Source organism: Akebia trifoliata, chromosome 1 (genome assembly GCF_017979445.1).
Source record: "Akebia trifoliata isolate Shusen 1 chromosome 1, ASM1797944v1, whole genome shotgun sequence".
In the NCBI taxonomy this organism is placed as follows: Eukaryota; Viridiplantae; Streptophyta; class Magnoliopsida; order Ranunculales; family Lardizabalaceae; genus Akebia; species Akebia trifoliata.
In genome coordinates this window covers 9,217,233-9,229,583 of record NC_141375.1, presented here as the reverse complement: position 1 = coordinate 9,229,583, position 12,351 = coordinate 9,217,233, and the positions used below count along the sequence as shown (strand labels likewise).

Below are 12,351 nucleotides of genomic sequence, written 5' to 3'. Positions count from 1 at the left end.
CTTCCAACAACATAACATTATGAAAATGCTCAGACTTAGAAGACTATGTGCCTCTTATTTTCCATGCTCATCTCTCCTTAAATCTTCAACTATTAATTGTCTTATCTCTACTAGTTTTGGCATAATCATGGGAAAGCTGTTATTAGCTAAATGATCAGCCAAATCGTAGCTGATCTTGGCACCCATAATAACAAAATGTTCAAGGAAGATATTGCAACCCAGCCTCTTTGATGGAATGAAGGATTCTTTGATTGGTTTCTTCTTTCTAATGCTAACATTTGGCATACCTTGAGTTTCCTTTTATATCAATCTTGTTGAGATTGAGGCCCTTTTTTGATAGGTATATAATTCATTAAAAAAAAACATGAAATACAAGTAGTACGTCGAGGAAGACCTATCCTGAAAAAAAAAAAGAAGAGCTATAAGACAAACTAGGAGAGCTAGAACTGCAATGTCATTGGAATCACATACTTCAACTGGATCTGAGCATTCCATATAAGACTCCTTTTAAAATGGTCAAAAAGCAAGCTCAATTCTGGATGAGCTTGGATTGCTACAAGAAAAATGGGGAGAGCAAGGACTTCAGTTTCATTGGAATCACATACTGTAGCCAGACCCAAGCAGTCACATATGTCTCCTCTCAAGATCACCAAAAGCATCCCTATTTTTTTGGATGGGCTAGGATCACCAAATTTACAACCATCATGTCAATAGGGCATTTTTGGATGATGGGTTTTGGTATGAGGCAGTTCTGATGCATAGTGAAATGTGTATCATCTATGCATTTCTCATTATGGTGAACAAAATTTCGATCGATTATTTTAAGAGATCTAGAGGCCTATGTTAAGACAATCCCTTGTCTCTATTTCTTTGTTGTTATTGTGATAGAGGTCGTTAGGAGGTTTTTTTTTTTTAAGGGAATGAGGGGAGTAGATTTCTGGTTAGTTTGCAACAAGGAAAGGAGTTATGTGGTATCACATCTCCAATTTGATGACGACATTGGTGTTTGAGTGTCTTAGTAGTCTTAGACTTCTTAGAGGCTCTTGGTTGCTTTGAGGCAATGCATGGGCTTGCAATTGTTTTCTCAAAGAGCAAGTTGTATGGTGTCATGCATGTTCCCTATTTGGATTTCCTTGCATATGTGTTGGGTTGCAAGACAACACCTCCTCTTACATGGTTCTTGGGTTTATCACTTGGTGTGGGTATAGGAAGAAATCTATTTGGGTCCTGTAATAAAAATAGTTGGTGGAAGACTACATTTTTGGAGGTCCAAGTTGCTTGCTAAGAGTGGCAAATAACTTTATGAAAAAAGTTCCATCTTGGCGTACTCTTTTTTTCTTCTATCCCTACGAGTGTTGAGAAGCATTTGATAAGTTAGTTAGGGATTTCCTAAACAATGATATGTTAGGAACTTATAAATTTCATTTGGTGAATTGGAAGAATGTTATATCCCAACATTAGAGATGGGTGTAGGTTTTAAAAAAATTTGGTCCATGAATTGTATGCTTTCAGGTTAAGTGGTTTGGGGCATTTGGTTTGAACCAAGGAGTCTTTAGAAGAATGTCAATCGAGCAAAATATGGAAGTGGTCTGTTGGGTTGGGAAAGTAGAGAGGAGAAGATGTTGAATGTTTGTGGGTTGTGGAGGGATACCAAAAAGTATTGCACGAGTTCAAAAATAGTAGTTTTCATGGTTGAAAAAGGCAATCAGGTGTGGTTTTGGGAGGACTGTTGGTGTGGTAATTCTCCCCTCAATTCTCCATTCCTTGATTTGCCAGTTATGTTAGATAAAAAAATGCAATCCAGAACTTCGTGAACGACAAGATCTGTTGGGGTTTTGGCTTTGGAGAAGTTTCAATGATAGGAAACTTTTCCATCATCAAAGCCTTATCCAAGGATTTGGGGTTGGCTAAACAAGTCATGTTCCTCCATTTCACTTTGTCGAGAGCCATGTGTTCTATTATTGAAAGTGTGTTCATATCGTTTTCACTCTTTCAATCCACATTCTTTTGGGTCTGCCTCTTTCTCTTTTAGAACCTTCAACTTAAATATTTCTTTTAAATGGGGCTATAATTGACTTTCATTGAACATTCCCAAACTATCTCAATTGACTTTCTCTTAGTTTTTGCCTATTGGAGCTACTCTCAGTTTTTCTTGATTGCGTTTGTTTTTATATTTATATTTCCTAATTGTTCCACAATTCATTTCAACTGAGATGGTTTGGGCATGTTTAATGAAGAGCGATTATAATAGGCAATAAACTAAGAGAAGATGTTGAAATGAACCAAGATGGTTTTTTAGAAATGAATACAGTTAAGAAAATGAAGGAGTAGCTCCAATAGGTGATAAACTAAGGAAAACCAACTGAGTTGCATTCAAGAGATGGTTTGGGCATGGTCAATATAGGGAAATTATGATAAACAATAAATTAAGAGAAAATGTTGAAATGAATCAAGATAGTTTTTTAGAAATGAATCCATTCAAGAAAATGAAGGAGTAGCTCCAATAGGCAATAAACTAAGGAAAGTCAATTGAAGGTTTGGGCATGCTCAACGAAGGCTAATTACATTCCCGATTAGAAGAAATATTTAAGTTGAAGATTCTAAAAGAGTGAGAGGAAGGTCCAAAAAAATGTGGATTGAGATAGTGAAAATGGATATGAACACACATTCAATAGTAGAAGACGTGGCCCTGGACATAGTGGAATGGAGGATCATGATTTGTTTAGTTTGACCCCAAATCCTTGGGACGAGACTTTGATGATGATAATGATGGAAGAGGGTGGGTTTTAGGTATTTATGATTGGGTCAAAAAAGGAATTGGGCGGACCTTGTCCTTGTATGTATGGAGACATCTATATATTTCTTTTTCCCTTTATTTTATGTTATTTATGTGTAATTGATTGACCAGGCGTAGTATTTTTGGCAGTTCACAAATTATTAATAAAATATTAATATATTAGTGAAATCATGGGTAAAGAATGGGTTTTTTTTTAGAATGGTGTGTTGGATATTGGGTCAAATTATTCTTTTATTTCTCTTGTGCCTAGGAAGGTGGGGGTGGAGGACATCACATATCTTAGACCTATTAGCTTGGTGGGTACTACTTATCAAATCATCTCTAAGATGTTGGGAGAATGAAAGAGGTGATGAGTGGGATTATTGTCTTAACCAAGGGGCTTTTTTGAGTGGAAGACAAATCATGGATGGGGTTCTTATTGCAAACGAGTGCTTAGATTCGAGGTTCAAATCTAAGGTGCGGGATGTTGTGTGCAAGATAGACTTGGAAAAAGCTTATGATCTCATTAGTTGGGGTACTTGTGTTATTTGCTTGAACATATGGGTTTTGGGAATAAGTGGATTTTTTGGGTTATGAAGTATGCGAGTTCTTCTTTTTCTATTCTAGTTAATGGTTCCTTGGAAGGTTTCTTCAAGAGTTCATGGGGTGTGCACCAAGGGGACCCACTCTCACCTTTTTTGTTCTTGGTGGTGGCCGAGGCCTTGGGGGGGGGGGGGGGATGTTTGGCAAGGCGGTGGATAACGATGATTTGAGTGGATTTCATCCTAGTGTGCGAGGATTGTTGGTTACTCAGTTTCAGTTTGCAGATGATACGTTGGTATTTTTTGATGACATTAATCAAGTTAGATTCCGTAGAGGCTTATTATGTTGCTTTGAACCTATTACGAGGTTACCAGTGCACTTACGTAAAAGTAAAGTGTACCCAGTGGGTCAAATGGGGGATGTGGATTTCCTTGCAACGTCTTTGGGGTGCCAAGTGGGTTCTCTTCATTCATCTTACTTAGGATTACCACTGGGGGCTCGTTATAGGAGTAATAGTATTTGAGATCTGGTGAATGAGAGGATTTCAAGAAGGTTGACTTCATGGCAAGCTAGGTATCTATCAAAGGGTGGAAAGCTTACCTTGATCAAAAGTGTTTTGTTTGGTATCCCTATTTACGTTCTCTCATTGTTCTCTATCCCCAGAAAAGTGGAGTTGAGGTTCGATAAACTTTTTAGAGATTTTTTGTGGCATGACAAGGAAGGGAAGGGAAGAGTAAGCTTCATTTGGTTAGTTGGAAAAATGTGTGCACCCTTAAGAGTTTGGGGGAGGGGGGAAGGATCCTTGAACGGTGCTTTGTTAGGTAAGTGGCTTTGACAATGTGGAGTAGAGATGGAAGGGTTATGGCGTAAGGTGATAGCGGCTAAGTTTTGGGAAGACTCCTTCGGTTGGGAGAGTGGCGTAGCTAAGAATTCTTATGGATGTGGTGTATGGAAAGGTATTCTTAAGGTTTTCCTTCAATTAAAAAAGAGGATGGCTTGTAAGGTTAGGAGGGGTGATAAGTTCAGATTTTGGGAGGATTCTTGGTGTGGTGAGGGTCCCTTAAAGGAAAGTTTCTCATCTTTATTTGCCATCTCAAGGAAGAAGAATCTTCCGATTACAAGATTTCACAGGTTGGATGTTGGAGGCTCGACTTGGGATTTGGGGTTTAGGAGGATTTTGAATGATTGGGAGTTTCCAGATGTTTCTCAGTTGTTGGAGTGTCTTGATAGAGTTTCTGGAGGGACGGATGGGAAGGATTCGAGAATTTGGGTTACCAATAATAATGTATTGTTCTCTGTGAGAGAGTTTTATAATGATTTAAGTAGGGGTGGGGATGTTGCCTTCCCCCACGAGGCGGTTTGGGGGCCTAGAGTGCCATCTAAGGTGGCCTTTTTTGTGTGGACTGCAGTTAAGGAACAAATATAACGTTTGATCAGTTGCGAATAAGTGGTTTCTGTTGTCCAAACTATTGTTGTATGTGTGTGTGTAACGAGGAGTAGGTTAATCATCTTCTTTTGCATTGTCTAGTGGCAAAGGAGGTTTGGGATCATTTCTTCTTCTTGTTTGGTGTGGAGTGATGTGTGTTGGGTACAGTGAGAGATCTCTTGATGGAGTGGTCTCAATTGGGAGAGAGCTTTCGTCTTTTCAAGAGGTTGCTTTGGACTTTAACGCCGTTCGCGATTTCATGGGGCCTTTGGAGGGAAAGGAATGCTAGAATGTTTGAAGGGAAGTTTCTCTCAAGTCGAGATTTATTTTTGTGAATCCTCGGGTTTCTTTACTTCTAGTGCAAGATCTTTAAAGAATTTGAAGGGATTTTTTGAGGACTTCCTAGTCCGATGGGATTGCATTTGTAATCTCTCAAAGACATAGCTTTGTGTTTGCTTCTTTTTCTTTTTCTTGCTTTTTTGTTTCTGTTTTCCCCTTTGGTAGGTCATCTCGATCTGCCGCTTGTATTTGTTTTCGTTTATCTATCCAAAAAAAAAAAAAAATCTAGAATATAATGGCTTGAGAATCATGCTCTTGTGGCAAAGATGAATTCTATCAAATTTATTATGTTCGTTGTAGCCAATTATTCTTGGCTTCTTTATCAGTTCGATGTTAAGAACGTGTTTTTGCATGACAATCCCAGGGAAGAAGTATATATATGAGGATCCTTCCTGGTCTCAAACTCCTTGAGAGTGAAGGGAAAGCTTGCCACCTCGAAAAGGCCTTTTATGGTTCGAAACAATCTCCAAAACTGGGTTTGAGTGGTTTAGTAGTGCTATAAAGAAGGTGGGATACACTCAAAGCCAAGTTGTTCACACCCTCTTTGTCAAAAGGTCACATGGTACTACTACCACCTTGATAGTGTATATTGATGACATTATTTGTGATGGGCAACAATACAAAATAAATTCAACACTCACGAGAGTATTTTGGCACACAATTTCAGATAAAAGAACTTGGAGGCTCGAAATACTTTCTGGGTATTGAGGTAACACGATCTCAGAAAGGTATTTTCATATGTCAAAGAAAGTATGCATTTGATTTGCTCCAAAAAAAAGAAGATTTGAGCAAAGACGTTGAATTCCTGATTGAGCCTAATCACCGTCTTTGCGGCATGACTGGGGAGCTATTATCGGATTGAACAATTTCAGCGCTTGGTAGGGAAGCTTATTTATCTATCATTCACTCGACCTGATAGCTCATATGCTGTGAGTGTGATCAGCCAATTTATGCATGCTCCTCGGACTCCCCATCTTGACATTCACTGATTTTGATTGGGCTCTGATGGGGACATCAGTCCCATCCCATGGGTCAGTTTTAGATGTTTAGGTTATTTATTTTTTATTTAGTCCTTTAGTAGGTGGTTTATTTTATTTTTGTGCTTGGGGGAGGGGCTTGTTTTAATTTTATATTTTATCTTAGGCCCTTAGCTGCCCCGCAATTGGGTTTTCTTTAGTATTTTTTTTTTTTTTTTTTTGACTCTTCTTTAGTGGTAGTAAAACTCTATAAATAGAGAATTTTGTAAATTCTTTTAGATTGAATGAATGAATGAATGAAAGAAAAACAGAACTGCAGGATTCTTGTGAAAAATCTCCAATGATAGGTTGTGGTATGAAGCCCTACCTCCATTTTGGTGTGAATCCAAGGTGAGATCTATCTATACTACTCTTCTGGTTTTCTACAACCATAAACCCACTGAACCAACTACCCAAACGACCCCTACAACTCAAAATTCGTGCTGCTCCCTCTAACAATCACAGAACTATCCCCCACACTTTCTGTATTGCACTTTTACAGCAACCCTAGCCCAGCCACTCTTGACCCTCATCAATAAAACCTTGTCGTACCTGCCTTACAACCCATTAGATGCGATCTTAATCCCCCACAGCAGCCCATACTGCTTTGAAGCTCCAAATCCAGGCCTAATCGAAACCATCTTCCCCTAGAAACTTCCTAAATAAAGCCATTTGCTGTCCCCCAACAACAGTACCGATCCTAGCCCCAACTGAATTCTTAGAGTCCATATAGATGTTGTTTAAACCCTAAACTTAAACCGTACACGTGTTTCCCCGTCTGTAACCCTAATAACAGACCTACAATTCACCCTTCAACTCATTTTTTTAAGGTTCTTTTGGATTTATAGTTCCTGCAAAATTTTGCTTAAATATTTAAACCCAATTATAACACCATATAGATTATTAATCTTCCAACAACTACCAACTATTGGGCTTAAAACTATTGTTGAAATCCTTGAAGGAATCAATGATTATTACATTGGATTCGTGATTAAGACCCTCTTGGAAGTCCAATCTTCCATTGGTATCCCTTCTCTTCCTATTTGAGGGATTCAGTTTTGTGGGATTGTGATTGCTTTGGAATTTTAATATAATTATTCATTTGATGTTCTCGTGTTATGGATGAATGAGAGTTAGTTTATTTTTTTTTATTGCTTTTGTTAATCTTATCTTTATCTCAAACCCTCATTTAGCCAAGCATCATGGTCCTGAGTCCTGCATCAGGCTGACTCTACTACAGGTAGACGTTCCACCTCTTGTTACTGTACTTCTGTTGGTGGTAACCTTGTGGCTTGGCGTAGTAACAAGCAATCTATAGCGTCCTGATCTAGTACCGATGCCGTGTATAGAGCTATGGCCATGGTTTTTGTGTGAGGCATTATGGTTATAGTGATATCCTCTTTGAACACGGGTTTTTAGTGCCTAGTTGATGCGGGACGGTGAAGGGAGATAAGAAAATGTGAGGGGTTTAGGGAATTTTGTTTAGGATTTTGGGTAAAAGTTAAGGATTTGAGATTGGATTTACAATTTGGGTTAGGATAGGGTAAATCCAAAAGGTAGAATGAAAATTTTATTTCAATTATTGTTGGATAGAGAAAAGGGTTAAAGGTTTGTAGGGTAAGGAAATGATTAATGGTTGAGGTTTGTAGGTTTCAAGAATCAAGAATCAAGAAAGGGGTTTCAAGAATCAAGAATCAAGAATCAAGAATAAGGAACTAAAAGAAAATCAAGAAAAACAAAAGAATAAAAAAATAAAAATAAAAATTAGAAGAAGAAAGATAAAGGGATAGAAAGATAGAACCTTATAATCACACCAAGGGTTTCTTGGAGAGCTCACTTCACTACATGAAAGAAACTCATTCTTTATTCATGAAAATCTTCATTCATCATTAATAAAAAAAAAAAATTTGAAAACAATCTATATAAAGAAAATAAATCAAGAATCCTAGTCAAACTAAAATACCAAATAAATAAGCCTAATTTTTGTAACTTTTTCTCTCCTAATTTTTCAGCCTTAATAAACTTAAATAAAAAATAAACTAAAATTACTAAACTGACCCTAAATATTATACTAAGACCATAGGCCAATAAAACATTAAATAAACCTAAAAAACATAAAATTAAAACCTTAAAACACAAATCTAAATAAATAAATAATATAAAATAATCCCGGATGATAAACCGATAGATCTAGACCCAAATAAATGAAAACCTAAATAATTACAAATTTTCCATTGGAACCCTTGGCCATTGACTTGATTTGCGTTCCGCATTACAAGTCCTATGCAACTTTATTGAGATTACAAAGTTGCCATTAGTATTATTCATAATCCTTTCCAACATGATCGTACCAAACATATTGAGGTGGATCATCATTTTATCATTGAGAAACTCTATGTAGGCAAGATTTGCATTTCTTATAACTAATCTTCTGATCAGTTGGCAGATGTTCTTACAAAAGGGGTTAAAAAGGCTAGATTGGGTTATTTGTTGTCAAAGTTGGGTATGATAGATATATATGCACTAACTTGAGGGGGAGCGTATGTATGATGATATTTATATCTTTCTTTTTATCCCTTTATTTTATGTTATATATGTGTAAGTGACTGACCAGGGGTATTTTTAGTAGTTCACAAAATATCAATAAAATATTAATATATTAGTGAAATTGTGGGTAGAGAATACTGTTAACCAACTAATTACTCCAAAATACTGATCTGATGGAGAAGGGGAGAACTATGAATATGAGAGGGTCACGGGGATTAACTAGGGTATGACACACTCGAGAGTGGAGGAAAATATACACTCAACACTCCCCCTTACCCATAAGGGTGGAAAGATTCGAACCCGTAACTTATACCAACCTAGCACTTTGATATCATGTTAACCAACCAATTACTCCAAAAGACCGATCTAATGGAGAAGGGGAGAACTATGAATATGAGAGGGTCTCACAGGGCTTAACTAGGGTATGACACACCTGAGAATGGAGGAAAATATATACTCAACAAATACACCCATCGTTTCACCTCTTCTCTCTCCCCTCTCTTCTTTCTTTTGTCTATTCTCTTGGTTCTCTTTACCTTAATTCTTGTGATCTATTTGTGAAAATCTTCAATCCTAACAATCAAATATGCAATTATGTTTGTTGATCTTGGTGTCTGCAATTGGTATCATCACTTGAACTTCAGACCTTTTTGTCAAAATCCTAAAGTTGCTTCCAAGAAAGCAGGATGATAATCAAATATGCATTCATAATTAATAAACTTCAAATTCCTAAGATCTAGTTGACTAAACATGGTACCCACATTAGATCCACTCCTACTTTTTAGGATGTAATAGGATTCGTTAAGTACTGTGCAACCCACTCATAATCTCCATTTGAAGACATGGAACCCACTTGTGGTTATCGACCATCACTAAAACCCAATTGGAACTGTACAAATAACATGATATTTCCTTCCTTTTAGGACTGTTATTGGTACCTACTTTGGTGATTGGGTCGATCCACACGTAACTCCCATTTCTGATATTGCATGGACAACCCTTGATAAACCCATTTAATTTGCCGAAATTTAGGCTTGTTGGACTACAATACCAAGTCTTATAATGGACTGAAATTGGGCCATACCATGGCATAGAAAATGCTCAAGATTTTACATGGGTTTTAGGCTTGACTGGGAGGTATAAGATGGCCCAGGAAATCTGAATTTGGGCCTTAGGGTAATGTAACTAGCTCCTGCATCAACTAGGATTTCCCAACGAGCATCATTAAAAGAAGAGAACTGTTATTTCCATACAAACTTTTACTAATAGCACACCAAGATGTGTGCTAATTTTTTGATGATATCATATGAATTGGTGTGCTATTAGTAAAAGTTGGTGTGGCAATAGTATCTCTCTAAAAGAATTGTGGATATGTGATTATGCACACCAAGAGAATCTTTGTACCAAGAAATCTAGAAGCTGTTATTTGTTATTTACCTTTTACTGTGTTCAGTGATTGGACTTGTCTCTCTTTTTCTTCCCATAGTATCAGTATGCAACTCTTCTATGCATTTTTTTCTTCTCTAAATTGTCGGATCATGTCACATTTATAAAGTCAAGAATTTGATTTCTCTATTTTTGTTCCTTTAGGATATTGCCACTGGGAAGTCAATTCTGTTCGCTCCGAGACTGACTGCTGACTACGCTGTTTGGTTGGGGGAAATAAAACCCTTAACTTACTTCAAGGTTAATCTAGCTTTGACCATTGTTTTAGGTTGAGTTTTTATTTTCTTGTAGTGTACATGTGTTGAAAGTTTCCATTCTTTCTCTGCAGGATAGATACATGGTTAGCATGGTTTGCTATACTGATGAGATTTTAGGAGTTCTACATTCTCACTTTGGTGGATTAGGAAAGCCGTTACTGTTTCTCCTTCATGGGCTTAACACTGACAGCAATAACTTCTCCAAGCCTGCAGAGTTTGAGGTTCCTTCATCTCAAGTTTTATTTCACTCTATAGGAAGAAATGGTTAAGTTCTGTAGTGTAGCAATAACATAATCCTCCTGACTATTCATTCTTTGTACCTTTTATTTATTTATTTATAGAAAATGGCTTCAGTGTAGATTGGTCTAAGCACTTTGGGTTTTGTAGGGATTGTTTCATATATACAGCTTACTATGTTGTTAATACCTTTACAGTCAATTCAATTTTTATGGCATACCTTTTTATCTTGTATTCTCATATGATACCAATTATCGATTTCGATTTTATTTTTGAGGTTCCAAATTTTTTCATAGATCGTAATATAACTTGACAATTTATAGTTTTAGTTTTGCTTATTTTTTCATTCTTGAATTGAAAACTTAATATTTATTGTTTCACGACCGAGCTAATAATTCCTTACATGCCATATTCTATTTCTCATGTACTTTATTGATGCTTCTAAGGTTCTCCATATAGGTGATTACTTATACATGCTTATAAGCTACTACGTGGATCGGGTTTCAATGCATAGATATTTAACTTCCACTTTTTCCTCACGTTGTAGAACTCATAAATTCGATGTATTTTGTCTATGCTTAGGAGATGGAGAAGTTTGAGACTGATTTAAGTACTTTGCATCCTATTTTGACTGAATGCCGGATTATTAAATCTGATCTGGAGCTTTCTCTCATTCAGTATGCTAACGATATAAGCTCAGAAGCTCATGTACAGGTGATCTTTTTTTAGAAAATCTTTTACCTTGATAAAATTGTATCCTTTTATGCGATGCATATAGTTTTCTTTGCAAACAGATTCAAAATGCCAAAAAATAAAGCATTCACCCTCCTCCGATATCTTGCATCTATAGTATTTTTGCCCTGGTGGATCTCTCTCTCATTTAATAAAAGTCTGGAATCTTGGGTTACTAATTGGTGGAATACTAGGCAATCCGAAACTTTTTTGACTTATATTCAAGAAAAGAACGTTCTAGAAAAATTCATAGAATTAGAAGAACTATTCCTTTTGGACAAAATGATAAAGGAGTACTCGGAGACACATACAAAAGCTTCATATAAGAATCCTCACAGAAACAATAGAATTGGTCAAGAAGCATAATGAAGGTCATACCCATACCATTTTGCACTTCTCGACACAAATTACGGAGAATACCTTCCTCAAGACAAGATTTTAAACCATGGTTAAAACATCTTGAAGATAAATATTAAAGGTTTTTATGGATAAAGAAGAAGGCATTCAAGACATTATGCCCTCCTTAAAGGGCTTGTACAAATTACCATCAGTCGTTAGAGAGCTAGTGGGTGATTTTCTTGAGGATTTTATCTTTAGATGGTTCCTCATTGTTGCTAACAAGACGTAGTTCTTGTTTGTCTCGTTTTGTACAAATTGCTTTTTCTTTCCTTGCATATGAGAACTGAAAAGATAAAAAAGAACAAGTTCTTATGAACCATGTTTTTTATTATTGTGAAAATGGTGACATTTTCATAGTCAACCTTTTCTCTTAGAGTTATGGAGTCCTTTGGATATTCTATGTATTTCATTGGTAATTTAGGTCAGCATAAAATTTTTGGTCATGAAAGTTGTAGTTGTAGCTATTGTGAACTTCAGTTGCCTTGTGATCATTACTAGAATTGTACTTCTTGCTAGAAACCTATGGGTCTCTTCCTTCTATATTTTCTCGTACAAATGGCTGTATGCTTTTCCATCATTTGAATTTGGAAGTATAAACATCATATTTTCTATTTTTATTAATAATATTTTAAT

General features: G+C 36.5%; 1 protein-coding gene across 5 annotated transcripts in view; it reads left to right on the top strand.

Moving 5' to 3' along the window:
• The window catches only part of LOC147410659 (Metallopeptidase M24 family protein), a 54,479-nt gene that overhangs the window by 2,077 nt on the left and 40,051 nt on the right, over positions 1 to 12,351 (top strand). For 4 of the 5 annotated variants that reach the window (XM_086438096.1, XM_086438078.1, XM_086438087.1 and 1 more), the window contains 3 exons: positions 10,238 to 10,333; positions 10,422 to 10,571; positions 11,170 to 11,301. In XM_086438096.1, the coding sequence (XP_086294222.1) occupies positions 10,238 to 10,333; positions 10,422 to 10,571; positions 11,170 to 11,301 (378 nt within the window). Of the gene's footprint in view, positions 1 to 5,765; positions 6,116 to 10,237; positions 10,334 to 10,421; positions 10,572 to 11,169; positions 11,302 to 12,351 lie in introns of those variants that run through there. The other variant, XM_086438113.1, reaches the window with a different exon arrangement.